The sequence below is a fragment of the Notamacropus eugenii genome, chromosome 5 (assembly GCF_028372415.1).
Source record: "Notamacropus eugenii isolate mMacEug1 chromosome 5, mMacEug1.pri_v2, whole genome shotgun sequence".
Lineage (NCBI taxonomy): Eukaryota > Metazoa > Chordata > Mammalia > Diprotodontia > Macropodidae > Notamacropus > Notamacropus eugenii.
In genome coordinates, this window is record NC_092876.1 from 331,091,957 (window position 1) to 331,111,837 (window position 19,881).

General features: G+C 35.7%; 1 protein-coding gene across 3 annotated transcripts in view; it reads left to right on the forward strand.

The window, feature by feature from the left end:
• STAG1 (STAG1 cohesin complex component) overlaps nucleotides 1-19,881 on the forward strand; it is a 377,001-nt gene that overhangs the window by 178,929 nt on the left and 178,191 nt on the right. For all 3 annotated transcript variants that reach the window (XM_072613576.1, XM_072613574.1, XM_072613577.1), the window contains one exon: nucleotides 9,310-9,406. In XM_072613576.1, the coding sequence (XP_072469677.1) occupies nucleotides 9,310-9,406 (97 nt within the window). The remainder of the gene's footprint in view (nucleotides 1-9,309; nucleotides 9,407-19,881) is intronic.

Consider the following 19,881-nt stretch of genomic DNA (forward strand, 5'->3'; position numbering starts at 1 on the left):
TAATTCTAAATCAGTTCACACAGATTTTCTCTGAAACTATCCATTTTGTCACATCTGATAACAAATATTCCATTAACTTCATGTACCATGATTTGTTTGTCCATTCCCCGATAGGTAGCCTCTTGGTTTCCAATTCTTTGTCATAAAAAGAATTGCTGTGAATAGTGTGTGTGTGTGTGTGTGTGTGTGTGTGTGTGTGTGTGTATGTGTGTGTGTGTGTGTGTGTGTATGTGTGCTTGTGCATTCTTTTCCTCTTTTTTTTTTTGATCTCTGGGGTATAAAGCTTTTGGTGAGTATCAGTGTCAGAGAGCACATACCATCTAGTGACTTTTGGAGGAGAAATTTCTAAGTTTGTTTCCGGAATGGTTGGATCACTTCATACTTCCACAAACAGTTTATTAGTGGGTCTTTTTTCATCATGCTCTTATAATTATTTGCTTGGGGTTGGGGGGGAGGTGTTTAGTCATCTTTGCCAGTCTCACAACTTCGAGTCTCTGGGCATGGGGCCTCTGGGTTGCCTCCCATTGGGCCCTGGTGTTCCTTTTTTTTTTTCCACACTGCAAGTGGAGCTACTGGGTGATGCTTTGGCTTTTTCTCTTGCTACAGATAGGGACCTGCATTATCTAACTCTGGGTTAACCAGTGTTCTATACTAATGTCTCCCTGTTTCTTGCCACAAATGAAAACTTTGGGTTCCTTGATGCTAGATACTTCTCCAGTCTGTCTCCCCCAGAGCACTGCATGATAACTCATATCAGTATAATATTCCATAAGCTATTAGACAATTATAAGCATAACATAATCCATTGTCACTTTAGTCACTTAATGCTTGTTCTATGTAAGCATCTATGGTTTGCCAAAGAATACCGGCAACTTCTTCAAATTACTAGCAATAACAACTTTTAGGAAAAAAGGAAACCTAATGATAGCTTCAAAAGCGCCCAGGCACTCCATTTTACTTCCATTATTCTGGTGGGAAAATAGATAATAGTGCTAAACTAAATGAGATTATTAATATTTTCACATTAACTTCCCTAAAATTCTACTTTCAGTAAACAGAAGCATCATTTCCAGTTGAATAAAGTCCATTCTGTATAGTCTGCCATTCAAGGCTATTCGAGTGCCTTCCTTCTTAACTTTATTCCCCACTACTTTCCTATGTATATCTTCTGCTTCGGGAAAACTGACTAACTCAGTATTCCCCAAGCTACTTTCATGTTATTGTGTTTGCCACATATTTAGAATGTTCTGTTTCTCTTTGACTTTGGGCAAGTCACTTATCTATAAACTAAGGGTCTTAGACTACATGCTTTCTAAGGTCTTTGCCAGCTCTAAATCTACAATCCAGTAGTCCCTACATCTTTCTCTTTACCCATTCTTTGAGACTTAGCTTAAAATCTCCTTCTTCAATAAAGCTTTACTGCCAAACCTAGCCTGATGTATTCTTTCTTTCTCCTCTGAAGTGCTATAGCTATGTTTGTCTCTCTAGTTGAATTGAATTTTTTCTTTATTTCTTCCACTGCCTCTTGCATAGTACCTTGCACATATGTTCTCATCATATATTTGAAGAGATCCCTGAGGGAGAAATTATAGAGCAAGTAAAGCAGTCAACCAAAGAGTGTGCCTGGGAATTCGCTGTTAGAGGGAATGAGAATAAAGTGATTAAAAACAGAGAAAATGAAGATAAAAAGAGAAGATGACAGAACCAAGATAGTATAATGCGCAATATAGTATATTCTGTACAAGGCAAATTCATGTTATGGTCATCATTGAGATTGATAGGATTGGGTACATGAATCAAAATGTGACTTTGTTTCATTTTATTCAAATAAAACAATACATACAAGGGGTGAAAGATAGCGTTATATATTACAATGATGTTTTCCTCTGCAAAAAGGTAGAACTATGGTGGAGAGTCCTGAGATGAGGATCATGAAAGAAGAAACAGAAATGATACTGTCATAAATTATGTTGTAGAAGCCCAAGTTAGAAGACAGACATACATGAGTACTGAGAAAGTGATCCCAAACTTGGCTTATCAGTGAAGGGGTACTTAAGCTATCTGTATATTTCCTGGAATGTTATTTCTTTCAGATGCAACAGTTTACTTTTGTGATAATTTCATTCACATTTTGACTAATGCAGAAGTACTGGTTGCTGAATTACAAAGTTTGGAAACTAGAAGGCAGTAGTCATTCCTGTCTTTAGAATTTTGAGAAAGAGAATTCTCAATATAATCTAACATGTAAAAATAATAGCAGCATGTGTGTGTGCATATGCATGTTTGTGTGTGCATGTGTGCATACAGAGAGAGTGTGTGTTAAGGTTTGTGAAGCATTTTACATCTATCTCTTTTAATTCCCAAAATAAGCTTGTGTAGTAGGTACCTTTATCCCCATTTTACAGATTAGGAAATGAGAGTTAAAGAGGTTAAGTGACTTGCCCAGGATGGCATAACTGGTAAATATCTGAGCAGAATTCAAACTCAGATCTTCTTGACTCCAAATTCGACACCATGCCACATGCCCAGCAATCTCTTGTGTCTTAAGTTTGAGGAGCTGGAGGTAGGTACTCATTTGTGATAACACTGTTATAGAGCCCTCCCTGATGCAGAAATACTCCAGCAATACAAGTGAGCACCTGTTTCTTAAGTTCCAGTTTTAAAGGTTCCTGGAGAAGTGAGAGGACAAATGATTTGCCCAGGGTTACACAGCTAGGATGTTACACAGAATCACACAGCCTGGGCTGCTTCCTGGCTTCAAGACTAACCCTTTGTTCACTGGGCACAACTATCTTGAGGGAAAGCAGATTACTTAAGGAGTAAAAAGAAAAATAGGTGGAATCCAATGACCTACATAAAATTCTTCAGGGGATGTTGACTGTAGTTTGACAAATTATTGCTCAAGAATGAAATTTTAACATGAAAATAATTGTTCTAATTAGACAAAAAAGAAAGCTGTTTAAAGAGATCAATGCTTGTGGAAGAAGAACTTATTATCCAATGGGCTTTTTAAAATAAATTTTTATAAAAAGATTTCACCTAGGACCAGAAACTGAGGATGTATACTATAAGACAACAAAAACCTATAAGAATTCATGGCTCTGAAGTCACTCATGGTGGCAATAAACAGGAACAAAGACAAAAACCAAAGCAGGGATGGTGCTGTTACTTGCAGTGTGTGAGGTCTTGAGAAGTCAGAAAGTCAAGTTTTCTTTTTTCCCTCTTTCCTGCAAAGGAAGCGGCGACAAAGAAAGAATAGATGGGAGAGAGTGAATGTTGAGTAAACACACACGCACAGAATTTAGTAGTTAATAGAAAATAACTACATTCATTTAATGATTTCAGGTCACTAGGTCTCAAATAAACATGCTAGGATTCTGAAAACTGCTTCGTGTAATTGCTTAATCACTATCAGTGATCATTTCATGTAAAACTAGCAAAGTCCTATAGTATTGGAGAACAAATGTCTCTATTTTTCAGAAAGATGAGAAACTTGAGTCAGCAAATTAGAGGTCAGCAATAGGAAATAGAGGTAAGGGACTGATGAATTCAGTGTTATATTGGACACTCAGAGTAGGAAATTTTCTCTTCCAATCTAGGTCAAACTCTGCTCTGTAATTTATACTGTTAGAGAATTGCTTGAATGCCTGAGTGAGGTTAAGTGACTTGCCCAAAAATCAGTGAACTTGGCTTAACTTCTTGAAAATGTTGTAGAACTATTTTCCCTAAGTTGTGGGAAAAGCCCTTAGGGGCTTGTGGTGTTATTATTAAAAGAAATCTTTGAATATGTACCAAATATTGTCATTTTGATCATTATCCAATATGTCTTCTATAGATCAACTACATACCTTATACTTGGATGTATTACTATTTTTCAAATGTAATTAGATAGTGTTGATTAATTACATACATTATAATTCTGTTTCAGATATTTACTGAATTAGAAATCACACTACTAGGCATTTACCCCAAGGATATCAAAGACAAAAAGAAAAGTCCCATATAGTAATATATTCACAGGAACACTTGAATGTTATGTTCTTCCACAGTAAGAAACACAGAATATGAAGAATTCAGAGATTAGTAAGAATATTTATATAAATTGATACAGAGGAAAGTCTATATAATCAGGAAGACTATGTACAATGACTACAACAATGTAAATAGAACCAAAAAAAAGGGAAACCAGTTGTTCTGTACTTATAGCAAAGAGGAATCTGAGAAAATTAGCTTCCCTTTCTTCTTTGCAAATATAGGAGACTGTGTGTGTGTGTGTGTGTGTGTGTGTGTGTGTGTGTGTGTGCGTTACACTTGGCTGCTGATAGGTTGCTTTAATGGACTTATTTTATCTTTTAATGTTTGTTCCAGGGGATGGTTGACTGAATCAGGGTCGACAGATTTATTTAGAAATTAAGATAATGTAAAAACAAAAGATTTTAAAATTTAAAATTAAATGTTTTGATAGTTTTTATTATTTTCTCAATTAGTAGCTATATTAATAGTACAGGTATTGTAGTGGTTCATGAAATTTTTTTACATTAAAAAAACACGTAGTTAAAGATTGGTGCCACCTACTTTAGAACATAATAATAAATACCTGGTATTTAAACATTTAGGAAGGAAGGTTGGTATAGAATCTCATGGTTTCATCAAGACCAGCTCATAGCAGACTGACATCATTTCTTGTCCTGATGGGACTTATAGATAATATTTTCCAGTGTGTCTGAATTTTGGCATAGGGAAATTTCCCTGTTGAAAAGATAGAAAGTTATAGGTTAGATAATTATATAGCTTGATTAATCCAGAAGTAGTTGAATGACCAATCCAAAGAACAGTTCAAAAGGTTCCAGGACAAATGACCCTGATCGTGTGCTACTTAGCATTTTGATTATGTACATGGTTTAATCAGACAGTCATCATGCATTTATGAATTGGCTTCTATCAATCACTGTGATAAGGACTTAATGATATAAATGCCAAAAAAAAAAAAAGACCTCAAAACAATCCTTGCCTTCAAGGAGCTTATTTACATTTCTCTAGGAAAGACAACACATGTAAGTATATGATGGATATGTGCAAAATAAGAGCACATTATGGGAGGGAGGATATTAGCAGTTGGGGTTCAGGAATGGCTTTATACAGAATGCAGCAATTGAGGTGAGACTAGAAGGAAAATGGATTACAAGATATGGAGGTGAGGAGGAATATCCTAGGCATGGGGGCTAACTGGTACAAAGATAGGGAGATGGGGATGGAGTTTTCTGTATGTGAGAAATAGGTCTGTATGTCTGGACATAAAATGAATGGAGAGGAATAATACGTAAAAAAGACACTAAAAGCAAAAGATGAACAGATTGTGGAGAAGTTTAGATGCTCCTATGAGTAGTTTATATTTGATCCTATAGGCAATAGGGAGTCAGTGGAATTGTTGGGGTGGGGGATGGTACTGCATAAGACCTGCACTTATAGAAAATCACTTTGAATAGCACTGAGACCTTGCTTTTCCCTGATGATGCGGTTTCCCTGGCTACTCCTTCCAGCACTAGTTGCACTTTAATTCTTATCATTCCCCATCACCCCCAACTCACTGATTATGGTGAGGGCTTTGGCTTATTCTTTGCTCCCCATTTCCATTTCCAGGTTTTCTCTATCACTATCAATCAGTAACTTCTTTGAGGTTCATTCAATCCATATTTATCACTCAGTCATAATTCTGATAGCTGTTGTCTACAAACCTCTTCTTCCTTCTTCAGTGCCTGAATCACAGTCTTTCCTCCTCAGCCCACATATTAAAGTACTTCAGGGTTTCCTAGCTTGTAGCCTAGGCATCATCTTTGACTCCTTTTTCTCTCTAACTCCCATTTCAAATCAGTTGTGAAGTCTTATTATTTCTACTCTCATAACATCTCTTGTATATCCCCACCCCATCCTCACCTCTGATGGTGCCACTACCCAGGTGCAGGACCTCATTATCTCATTCTTAAACTATTGCAATAGTTTGCTGATTAGACTTCCTGCCTCAGATATCTCCCCACTTCAACCTATTCTCCACTCAGCTGTCATTGATATTCCTAAAATGTAGATCTGATCGTAAAACCTCCCATGCCATTTAATAAACTCTAGCAGCTCCCTGTCACCATAAAACATCTCATGACATTTGAAGCCCTACTTAACCTGACCCTTTTCTGACTTTCTAGTTTTCTTTTACCTTATTCTCCCCTTTACGTACTATGTCATCCAATGACACTGGCCTTCTTGCTCTATAAACAGGACTACATCTCCTGTCTCTGAATGTTTTCAATGTCTGTCTCTCATGTCTGGAATTTCCTCTTCATCTCTGCCTCTTTGGTTACCTGACTTCCTTCAAGTGTTATCTCAAGTCCCGCTTTCTGCAGTAAGCCTTGCTGAGTCCACTTTAGTCTTGATGCTTTCCCTGTGAGATTACCCCCATTTTATCCTTTATTGTTTGCATGGTGTCACCCTCAGACTGAGCTCCTTGAGAGCAGGACTGTTTTTTGCCTTTGTATCTCCAGTGCTTAGCACAGCTAAGTAGGTGCTTGATAAATATTAGTTGACTGCTAGAGGATGCATTAGAGCAGCAGAAAACTTGAGGCAGAGAAGACCAAAGAGAAAGCTATTGCATTAGTCTAGGCAAGTGATGTGATCAGCATCTAAACTGAAGTGTTTGCTCTTTGAGTGGAGAGACAAAGGTTCATTGGGGTGATTGTGAGTGTGAAGTTGAGGATGCAACCAAAGTTACTAACCTGAGTGACTAGTAGGACATAGTGTCATCACCAGTAAGAGGGAAATTCACCAAAGTGGTAGGTTTTGGGAGAAAGGAAATGAGTTTTGTTTTGTATATGTTGAATTTGATATTCTTATGAGGCTTCCATTTCTAATCATCTCATAGGCATTTAGTATTGGGGGCAGTAGCTCAGGACAAAAATTAGCACTATTTATATAGATCTGTGACTCATTTACATAAAGATAACAATTTAGCTCTTGGAAGTTTTTGAGTCCGTGAGGGCGGAGCCAAGATGGCAGAGTAGAAATACACACATATGCAGGCTGTCCCCACACAGCCCATAAAATACCTGCAGAGAGGGACTCTCAACAAATTTTGGAGCAGCAGAAGTGGAAATTTTGGAGAACTGAAGACTTACTGGCACATGGTTGCTGGACCAAAGTATTTGAAAGACTTTAATGTGGAACAGAATGGATTCTTTTTGCTTGGGTCTGAAGAGCAGAACTCTCCAGAACTAAACAATGGGCCAATATTGCAGAGATGGAATTAGATTTAGTTAAATTGGTTGGAATCATGAAATCATGTGTTACACTACACACTATTTTCTTACTCAGTTTTGTGTCTACATACCTCTGCTCATCCTATCTTTAAAATATATTCTCCTTCTCCCAGGTATTCATCTTTTGAAATTCAACTCATCTAGACTCAACTGAAATGCTTTCTCTTCTCAAAAGAGACCGAACTTTGTCCCCCCCCAGACAAAAGTGAATTTTCTATCCTCAAGATAGAAAATTTCTATTCCTTGAGAGTACTTTATAACTTGTTATAATCTTAATGAGTTCTACTGGAATAGATTGAATATAGTTAAAATATAGTGAATTAAAATAAATCATTTAAAAATGAATATAGTTTTAAAATTGGATAGGGGAGAGAAAGGAACACCCCCTGTAATGCTATAAAAAATGTGATGACAAGAGACCAAGTCTTAATTATTTTTTTTCAACATTGAACACAGCACTATGCACATAATAATTGTTTAATAAATAATTATTGAGTAGATACTACATTAAAGGTTTAAAAAAATCTATTTACCCAAATATTGTATCAGTATCAGTATATCCTAGATCTAGGTTCTTGATTCACCTCTTCTATTATATTTCTGTGTGCTCTTAAGGTAAGTCAATTGATCACTGACTTTCAATTTCCTTCTCTGGAAGGGATTTGCATAGGTCATCTCAAACATTCTTACTTTATTTTAAATTTTGAGATTCAGTTAAATCAGAACACTTTTCCCATGTATCAGATATAAAGGTGGTATTAAAGCATGTGGAATGTAAGTTACTGAATAGAAGGACCTTTGGCTATTTAGAGTAATATATTTTGACTAAGACATTTATAATCTGAGAATTTCTTGTTTCATGATTACTTGTATATATGATTCATTGAATTTATAGTTTATGGTTGATAAATCCAGTAAGGAATTTTGGTTGATCTTGTCACCTATCTGTATTTATCGCATTCTAAGCAGTCTTCCATATATAAGAATAAATCAGGGGTGGGAAACCTGCAGCCTTGAGGCCACATGTTGCCCTCTAGTTTCTCAACTGCAACCCTTTGACTGAATCCAAACTTCACAGAAGAAATCCCTAGCAGGTATAAGAGGTACAAAATCTTGCCAATAAAGTATTATAAAACAACTGTTAACTGTTGGTCTAAATGGACATTTTACTATAAATTTATTTTGGTATGTGATAAGTGGAATGCTAATAAATTCCTAAGCGGATTTCTTCTTGTGAAGTTTGGATTCAGTCAAAGGGCCATACCTGAGGGCCACATGTGGCCTCAAGGCTATAGATTCCCCACCCCTGGAATGAACATTTAACATATCATTAAAAGTATAATTTATTCACAACAGAACAACTTAAAATTAGGAAGAATGATGAAAATGTTAAGCCTCAGTTTGGTTAGGAATAAAGCTATATTAAACAGTCTCCTTGCTATCTGATAAAATCTCCATTAGTTTTTATTTTTCGCTACTTTTAGAAATAAGATTTTGTTAATAGATTTACTTGGGCTTGTTAGTATCAAAAAAGTGTAAAATTTTTAGAAGCAAAACAATAAATTATAATTCTTTCCTCTAAAAACACATTGTACTAAGAAGAATTGCTTCCAGGTTATTATTTTTCCTCTCCTTTTCTGTTGTCAGTGATACTAACCTGGAACAAGATTAGTAGTTGCTAATATTATGATCATTTATTATGATCATTTTCACATTTTTTAAAAATCGAACTGTATCTGCCACTTGTGGAATTGTACCAGTACTTGCAGGTGAGGATTTTGTTTCCTAATGGATCAGCTCACTGACATGGGGTTTATCTCACTTTGATTGTCCTGGGAACATGAAAGACCACTTTATTACATTTGCTTACATCAAAATACTTTCAGGTAAATAATTTTCTCCTTCATGCAGAAACAAAATACCATTATGTCTTTAAAAATTTGTTGTTCTGAAAAGCATTTTTTACTAAGGTTCTCATTTTTTTGTGTTTCTTTTTTCTTGACAGTCTGTGGTGGATGACTGGATTGAATCATATAAACAAGACAGGGACATAGCACTTCTGGATTTAATCAACTTCTTTATCCAGTGTTCAGGATGTCGAGGTACAAAATCTTGCCAAAAGAGTGTTACAAAATGGCTGTCAACTATTGGTCTAAGTCTGCATTTTTACTAAACTTATTTTGGTATATGGAAAATGGGATGCTAATCCAGGTCCATTTTTATAGGAAATTATTTGCATGTGATGTGTGAATCGTAGAATTTTATTGTGGCATCTTTATGCTAAAGTAAACTATCAGCTCAAAAAGTTATATAAGGTTGTTAAAATAGATTTTTGTTCAGCTTTAGTTACATATTATAGAAATAAGAAATGTTGAAAGAATTCTGAAGTGAAATTTAACATATAAATTTGTAATTGGAAAATATGTCTAAAATTTTGTTTTATATTATTTTTATCTGTATTTTCATTTCATATGTTGATCATTCTGGGCTATTTTGAACATTCAATTTTACTTGTTCAGAAACTGTTACTAATTACACTAAGGAATAATTGGGCTCTGCTGTATTAACTGAAACAATTAAATTAAAAGTGTCTAGTTTCTCATTCTGATTGAAAACGTCCTCAACCAAAGTAATTGTTACACCTTTAAAACTATTCTTTGAATCTCTAGTAATGCAAGTTAGATTCTGGCAAGACACCAAGAATCTACAATGTATGGAAATTATAGCTTCCACCCTTTTCAAGACATTGTTTTTTACCCTCTCTAAGGTCAATAATTGTCTAGAAAACCATCTTCCTATCATTGACAAATACATCTCTGCCTTTGATAGTGTCAGGATCTAATTATCAATTGACCTTTTCTCAATTTATCTTTTTCCTGCTATGTATTATAACCACTACTAGGATTCCTTTAATATCTATTTCCCACCTTTTTGCTCTAAGTTTATATTCCCCATTACACCTTCATTTTACATTTTCAGCTTTGATCTAGAATTCATTTGCATTTAAATTGTTAATCTATTATTATGTTATTTATTACCTTAATATTGTTTTATTAGGTATAAGAAACTGCAATAACAAGCAGAACAAATTAAACTTTACCTTGCTCCCTTTTGCCTAGTTTTTAAGTACACACACACACACACACACACCCAGACACATAATTATCTGTTCATATGTTTAAAGTGTTATATTTAATACAATACTCGCCTAATGTTTTTGTGGTGTCTCCCTAATGTATGAAGATGATCTTGGTTTCATAGACCATACTAGTGGAGTACAAATCCTAGAAAGTCCTTTTAAGTCATGGTTCTATTAATGAACTGTGTTTTATCAAAGGACAAGCCTTGTTAATTTTTTTTAAAAGTTCATCACCAGCTTATCTACCTTTATACTTTGAAAGATTTGTCATCTCACAGATGTGAGTATCCTTTCTGATTGGTACAAACTGTGGCCTGTCTACATATCTGTGACTCATCCATATCCTCTTATGAATCCTTCACAAGGATCCTACCCAACATAATAGGAACCTTTCCATAAGTCTCTTGGCGTTGTATGAATATCAGTGAAGCATTTAAGCTTTCCATCTGTAACACATCACTCAAGTGATGTGATTGGCTCACCTATCTCTCACCCCCTTTTTTTTCTTCTGTGTAATTCTTCATTGCTAATACAAGTTACAGAGTTTCAGAATTGGCAGGTGACTTTAGTAGCTATCTTGTCCAATCTATACTTGAGAAAGAGTCACCAGTACAGTATATACCCAGTAAATGCTCATTCAAGCTCTGCTTAAAAACCTCCATTGAGGGAGTACCCACCACCTCCCAAGGCAGGCCACTCTAAATTTGTACTACTCTTAATTGTTGTGAAGTTTTTCTTTATATCAAGTTCAAATGTGCCTTCCTGCAGTTCCGAACTTGAGTTCTTTTCTCTGGGGCCAAACAGAACAAACCTAATCTTCTTCAACGTGACAGCCTTTCACATATTTGAAGATAGCTATTGTATCTCATCTGAACCATTTCTTTTTTTGTCTAAGTATGACAACAGTTGCTTCAAGCTGTTTTCGTTTGTCATGGGTCTAAGTTCTTTCTCCACTTCTTTCCTTCTTTGGATGATCAGTATTTATTAATGTCCTTTCTAAAGAGTAATACCCAGAACTGAAAACAACTCTCCAGATACGACCTCATCAGGGAAGAATATAGTGGAACTAAAGCTTCCTTATTCCTAGAAGTTATGCCCAGCTAGTAATGGAGCCAAAATTGCATCTCTTGACTTCCTTTTGGATGATACTAGCCTCTAATTTTTTCTGAGACTTAACAAGTCCTGACAAGACTTAACAAGTCTTCAGAAATATACTCATGACAAAATACATTGAAAAGGTATGTCTTTGTTTCATGGAGACGCTTGGAATCACTAAAAAGTGATACAATTTTAGCAATACAGTTAAATCCACTCTCCACTGTTCAAATCTGGGCCCAACTCATTTCTCACTCTGCAGGGTCTGTCTAAGACATCCCTTCTCATGAAACAGTTCCATGACTTATCCATCCAACTGTGTGTGTGTGTATGTGTGTGTAATTAGGATAAACTTTTTAATTATTTTGAATCTCAGTAGGCTTTGCAAAGTTACATGCCTTGGTGAGATGTCATCTGAAAACTCAAGCATATAGAGGAATTCACCATTTCTAAGGAAATATTTGACTGCCATGTGGGGACATCTTCTGTGATGAAGGAAAATACTTTTGTTGAATATATGTGTCCCTTTTTCACATGGTCATTTAACATTTATAAAGTTCTATTTTTTTCAAGGAATCTCTCAAGATTTTAACTCACTACCAAGGCAGAGAAAATAAAAATAATTAGTTACTAGCATTATTACTTACAATTATAATATTCTAGCAAAACTTTTGCTGAAAGGAATGGACGATTATCTACAAAAATATATAATGTCCCATTAACATTTTTTTTAATCTTAATCCTGTAGCAAGCCATAAATGATATATTAAAGGGGGGAAATAGCCTTTGTCAAGGATGATTTAAAATACAGCAGACATTTAAATAATAATAACTAATTTAATAAAATTGTTCTCAATAATTATAAAAAGGAGTACATCAAACTAATTTTATGAAGCTACGTAATCCTAATATCCAAACGAAGTAAACATAAAGCAAAGAAATAAAAATCTTATTAATGCAAATTAAAAAAATTTTTAGCAAAAACACTACAGCATTTTTTCCAAATAAGTGTTTACTATGAACAAGTGGATTTTATACAAAGCAGGTCAACAAACATTTATTGACAATCTACCATTTGCATCCTTCTCTGAGTTTTAATGGCGGGGGACAGGCCAGAAGGGAGAAAATGTTAACAGTAGTGATGCCCCAAAAGTAGGACCATTTTTTCCTTTGTAAAAATGTATAGAAAAGACAACAGAAGGAAGTTGAGAAGGAACTTTAGACCAGTGGACAGTTTTGAAAATTACTTGTATAGTAAGTAGATTGCAATTTTTTTTTGAGATAAGTTTTTGGGTTTTTTTGAAGCTAAAAAGTGTGAAACGGAGATTCATAGTTTCACATAAAATCCTTGTTCTGTGTTCTGGTGTGTAAGAAAATTCAGTCCCTGAAAAACAGTATGTGACAGACTGATAGACTGATATCCTTGTACTGACAGCAGTGATTCCCTTTGTTAATTCTGTTAGCCCTGCCTCCCTAATTGTGATAATCATTTTCTGATTGAATGCAGCACTTTTTGAATGTTACAGCACTGGCACTTTTTTGTTACTCAGCAAATATTTAACCAAGTACCTGTTTTTTGGTGATTATTGTGGAGGGAGGCAAAAATAATAATTTACCTTTGTAATGCTTTAAAATTTCACAAAAGTTTTATGTGAGGGCAGTGATTGTAGAATCTAGCAGAGGAAATAAAATACATAGGCATAAATATTGGAGATGGAATTTAATGAATGTCACTGTATATCCAATATACTTCCTTTGGAGAGAAGAAAATGCCCTGCCTCTCCTAACTTTACCCTTGGAAAAGGACCAGAAACTATCTTTTCTTAGTTGCTTAGATAAAATGTTTAACCAATATAGACTGAGTCTCAATTCTCAATTCCCACCACCGAGTAGGGCCCCAGAACTTGATTACATCTCCCTTTCCAGCTTCTAGGATACACACCTAGAGGTGTGTATCCTAGAGGTCAAGGTTCTTATTGTGTGCTTCCCCAAGATTATCAGTTGAAAATCATTTAGTCAAGCCAGTCTTAGTTTGTTATTATAAAGGGATGTTTACTAAGGTGATGCAGTAATAACCATTAGTATGTTCTCACCTTCTGCCTCTTCCCCCCACCCTCAACTAAAAAACAAACTAGAACATACAGAATCCAAGAAAAAGTTGGTTGAGCCTTAGATACTCCATGCATCAAAGGAGTAACTGACATGGCCTAGTTGATAGAAACCTTTTTCTTCTATGTGTGTGGTGTTCAAGGAGTTCCTCTTAAACATAGTTAAGCTACATCCAGACTGTTGTATCTGGTGACATAGCTTCAATAAATGGGGAAAACCTGAGAAGTCACAAATCCTCTAGACCACTTGAAGCACCAAGTCTCCCTCAGGCTAAAGGGTTTGGGCTGGTGGGGAAAGAGACCTGGCCATGCCCAAAGGTAAGACTTCTCCTTCGCCCACCAAGACAGTTCCTTCTTAAAGGTATGCTTTTAGAAAGCCAGGACAGCTACATACAGTCTCTTAAGGGCTCTGTCTTAAAAATTTATAGAAAATCCCTGGAGCCAAGTGCAGTTTTCTCAGCTATAGGAACATGATTGTTGTGCAAAGTCACTGCAGTTGGAAGGATTTTTTACACTTAGTCTAAAGCCTATGATTGATTGATTGAACCTTTTATACTTTAACTAGAGTGGGAATCATTTGATGGAGTTAGTATTAATTCATGACACCTTTATAAAGACATTTGGATAGTAAAATAAACTAAAATAAGACATGTACCAAATGACATGATATCTAAATTCATAAAGGAAAAATTAATTAATTAATTAATTGAAAATTAACTACATTAGTAGGAAACACTAATGTATCACTACCAGAGTTTAAAAAAATATAACAAAGATAAACAAGTGATCAAATAGAGGAATAAACTGCTGGAGAATTTAGATCTGAATGGGACCATCTGTAGCACCATTATGATATTCATAGCACCTACAGTGGCTATGCCTATGCCAGCAGTGTTCTGAATCACAAAATATAGCAGACATTCCACAAGGAAAACAGAACCAAACACCAGAAAACCAAATCCATCTTAACAACAAAGAAATCTATACACAATAACAATACAGGAGGCACTACCATCCACAAGCCTTCCCTCTGTTAGGCTTCCCACAAACCAGCTGCCTTAAATCACAAACAGGCTCTCTCAAACAAAGTCACAAACAAACTCTCCTTCTCACACTAATTGTTGCTGCTCTGTCTTTCCCATCTCCAACTGCTCTGATTCACTTCCTGCTCTACTTATTCAGCAAACTACCACCACAGGTTCCTCCTGACTCAGACTTCCATGTGACCCAGGCAGGTCACATGGGCCTATTAATGGATTTAATTTAATTTTACCATTTAAAATAGGGGCAGCTAGGTGGTGCAGTGGATACAGCACCAGTGCAGGAGTCAGGAGAACCTGAGTTCCAATCTCACCTCAGACACTTGGCACTCACTAGCTGTGTGACCTTGGACAAGTCACTTAGCCCCAATTGCCTCACCCTGGGTCATCTCCAGTCATCCTGATGAATATCTGGTCACTGGATTCAGATGGCTCTGGAGGAGAAGTGAGGCTGGTGACCTGTACAGCCCTCCCTCACTCAAAACAAAGTCAAGTGCAAGTCATGTCATTATTTTTCTGATGGCATGATCTTCTTTGGCATTGAAGGACAAACACACATAGGTTGGTGGGGCAGCTGGTATCAACAGAACTTTAACAGGGATAACAGAAAGTAAACATATTAAAAAAAGATCTCTCAGGGTGGGGCTTGAGCACAAGTACCCCATCATTCCCCGCCTGAACAAATGAGTCCCAGTCCTTTGGGGTAAGGGACAAAGGTCTCTTCTTCCATAGATACTTCCTGATGAAATTGGAGATGGAGCTGTACCTGTCCCAAGAGGTCCCATTCGAGGGATCAGTTCCTCAACTGGCACCTGGAGCTTGGTCGACACCAGGGGTGTCATCCAGCCTAAGCAGTCAGGCATATTGAGGTGGAAGGTATTAAGCCTGCAGAAAGCAAATCTGTCAAGCAAGGTAAAAAGTCAAAAAGCTAAAAAGAAACAAGGAAACAGTAACCAGAAGCATTGTAGATATAGAGTCATCCATGCTTTGGGAATCCATAAACCCACTATCATATCCTCATTCATTGTTTACTGTTTTTTAACTTGCCATTTTTGAGTCATCATTCTGGCTAGAGAGATACTTTCTTTAATCTGAGCTGGAGGCTGGCCAACTTCCTATTCTCCCTATAGATTCGACTAACTTGGATACAATGTTTCAGGAGGATCTATAGGAGCAATTCTTATTTTCCCTGCTCAGTCTAATATCAAGCCCCTTTTCTTGATACATTTTGTATAGTTCCTTATTTGAGATGCCATCTATTCTTCTAAAATCTACCTCTGCTCTCAATTGAGCAGTAAACAATTCTTGTCAATTTATTCTAACTTTGAATACACTGGCTATTTGCTCTTCTCCCTCAAGGAAATTTATCTTTTTCACTGATTCTCACCATCCAAGATACCAATGATTCTCCCACCTTTTACATGAACCAACTCAAAATATCCGTGACCTCCTGCTGAGTAAAATCCTCAATTATCTCCCCGAACACTGTGCCATCAGATTCTCCTGCTTTCTTCATAGTATTGGATGAACTTCAGTCTTCTCATCTAATTTTGTTTCATTCTCCTCCCATGAATCCTCTTGGCGGGTGTTTGGGCCCCAGTCAAGCCCAGCCTATGGAGAGGCTGCATGTACCTTCCTCTTGTTCCCCTTTTGCTTATTTTCCTGAGTTAACCAAGGAGCTTTTTCTTCTACCACCTGAAACCCTCTAGCTTGCTTCTCCAAAGGAAACTTAAAACATGGTAGCTTAGAAAGGCTCACATGCAACCCAGCTAATTCATTTTTGATCTGAATTTTTTTCTTCCAGCAGCCTGTCTCTGCTCCTTCATATAACTCAGTAGATAGCTTGTCAGTATGTCCCATTTTCTCCACAGCTCTTTCAGTTTTTTCCCTGGTTCTATTGGTATTCCTTGCAAACATCTTCCCAAATCTCTAGGTTCTCCCTTCTGTAGCCTTGCTTTCCAGTTTTCACAGACCCTGTCCTTTTAGCTCTTTCTCTTTCTAGGGAGAAATAAGGTAAATCCTCCCATCCAGAGATAGTCTTTTCTCTCTCTAAAGCCTTTCTGCATCTAAATAGTTGTCTGATATTTCGTGATCCCATCCTCATCGCCAAATGTAGCACCAATGAAGTATTCACAGTACCTACAGCACCATGTGGCACTTTAAAAAAAAAAAAAACTGGGCATAGAGAAATTGCAAATAAATACATACAGGCAAAATACTAAGCACTTCCCTTCATAATCCTAATGTAATAAAAATAATAATGAATTCAATCACACAAGCAAAAGAAATGACCTGAGACTTAATAATGAGGTGCTCAGTATCAAAATTTAAAGATCATTTTTATAAACACCTTAATAACTATGTAAAAGATAAAAATGATGATGGGGCAACATGCCAAAAGTTTTCAATTGGCACACAAAAGTAGTCCTCAAGGAAAAGACACTGATTTGTCTATATATAGATCTTAGAAAGTTATATATAAATATGTGTGGATATGGCTTTATACCCTAAGACATACATTAACAAAATGGGAAAGAAGATTAATGAAAATAAAGCAAAAAATTAGAAGGCATGCAAAGAAACAGAAAAGAAGAACAAAAGAAGAAATCTTGAAAATTAAAGACTGATCAAATAGAAACCAAAAAAAAACTATGGAAATGATAAATAAGAAACAAAATTAATAAACTTTTAGCCACCTTGATTCAAATGAAGCAGGAGAAGAATGAAAATGGCAAAATAAAAAATGAACAAAGTGGAAGTTTTTTTAATGAATTATTTTTTTATTTGTTTTCAGTGTTTGACAATCACTTCCATATATCTTAGATTTTTTTTCACTCTCTCCCCATCATTCCCCTCTCCCTCTCCACTCCCTCCCTAAGACGGCTTACAATCTTACATGTTCTACATGCACATTCCTATTAAATGCATGTTGCATAGAGGAACTAAAATGAATGGGAGAAACCATAAAGCAAAACAAATCAAAATACTAAAGAAAATGGTCTGTTTCTATCTGCCGTCCAATTCCATAGTTCTTTCTCTGGATGTGGAAGGCATTTTACCTCAAGAGTCCACTGGAAATTTTTTAAGTCCATGCATTTCAATGAAGTACTAAGTCTACCAGAAAAATTCCTCTCACACTGTGGTTGTTACTGTGTACAAAGTTCTCCTAGTGTTCTGCTCCTTTCACTCGGCATCAGTTCATATAAGTCATATAAGCTTCTCTGAGGTCTTCCTATTCATCATTTCTCCTAGCACAATAGTATTGCATTACATTCACATTCCACAGTCAGCCATTCCCCAGTTGATAGGCATCCCCTTCATTTCCAGTTTTTGGCCACCACAGAGGATACAACCAACATTTCTAATACCATATCGAATAACAGTGGTGATAATGGACATCCTTGTTTCACCCCTGATCTTATTGGAAATGCATCTAGTTGGCCCCATTGCATGTAATGCTTGCTGATGGTTTTCAGCAGATACTACTTATTATTTTATGGAAAGTTCCATTTATTCCTATGCTTTCCAGTGTTTTCAATAGGAATGGGTATTGTATTTTGTCAAAAGCTATTTCTGCATCTATTGAGATAATCATATGGTTTCTGTTAGTTTTGCTGGTGATGTGATCAGTAATGCTAATAATTAAATACTGAACCAGTGCTGCATTCCTGGTATAAATCCTTCATGATCATAATGTATTATTCTCCTGATAAGTTGCTGTATTCTTTTTGCTAATATCTTATTTAAAATTTTTACATCTATATTCATTAGAGAAATTTGTCTATACTTTCTGTTTTGGCTCTTCCTGGTTTAGGTATCAGAACCATATTTGTATCATAAAAAGAATTTGGCAGGACTCCTTCAGCAATTTTCCCAAATAGTCTATATAGTATTGGAATTAACTGTTCTTTAAATGTTCGATAGAATTCACTTGTATATCCATCTGGCCCTGAAGATTTTTTCCTAGGGCGTTCATTGATGGCTTGTTCAGTTTCTTTTTCTGAGATAGGGTTATTTAAATACTCAACTCAAATAAATTTAAAATTTAGTTCAATAAATTTAATTTAAAAAAGCTTAAGAAATAAAAAAGGATGAACAGACCCTACTATACAAAGTCCTTAAAATTTTAGCTGAAAAGGGTCATAGAATTAATCTTGTTAAGCATTTCTCAATCTTTCACAGAACCCTAGCATTGTACTAAGAAAGATATGGTAGGTTAATATACACAGCACATCTGACCACTTTACATCTATATTCAGTTGTACAAAGTATGTGTATTAAGCTTGCCATTTGAGATTGTTTGACATGAGTAATGCTACATAAAACTTGCCTTTAAATTGATCTAAAGTCAAGTATTTAATGCATTCAGTAATGTTTGATGCACAGTTATTTCTGTTTAATTGGCTGTCATCATCAACAGATTAATCTCCAAGCTAGCAATATACTGGAAATGGAACACTGTCTACCTAGCTATGTTATTGCTCAGTAAAAATAATCTGTTGCTAGTATGCAATAGAGGGCTTTTCAAAATAGTAGGAATTTTTGCTTTCCTGAAATGTCCTTTGAAATTTTAGAAGGTTGCTTCCATATCATAATGAAGTATTTGGGGATTTTTGGAAGACATTGCAAAATTTTATAGAAATGAAAATTTTGTGTTGTAATATTTTTGATGGTTGCACCTACCTCAAGGGGCTGTTTGAAAGTATTGGTAGCTCCCAGGTTTCTGTTTAACTTTAAAACTCTTCAAAATCTGACTCCACCCACCTTTTACATTCTTGTTATTTATAATTCACCTGCACACCTCTAAATATCTAGACAATTTTGTTTTCTGTCCCTCTAACAATATTCTAGCTCTTGCCTCCCATCCTCCTTTCTCACTCCACCTCTTACAATCCCTTTATTATTTCAAGACTCAGCTCCAACACTATATAGCATGTGTGACGTCTTTCTTCATACCACTATGAAATTATCTTGTATTAACTGTGTTTGTTACTTAATCCTATACACATTTCCATTGGTATAATGCAAGCTTTTTGGTAAGTTTCATAATATTTTTCCAGTTGATCAATTTCTCTTCTAATTTTCAAGATTTACACTTTGTGCTTATTGTATGCCTTCTGATTTTTTTGGTTACATTTTTTGTTAAGTTTGTTTTCCTATTTTGTTAATATATTTCTTAAGATATATGTGAGTGT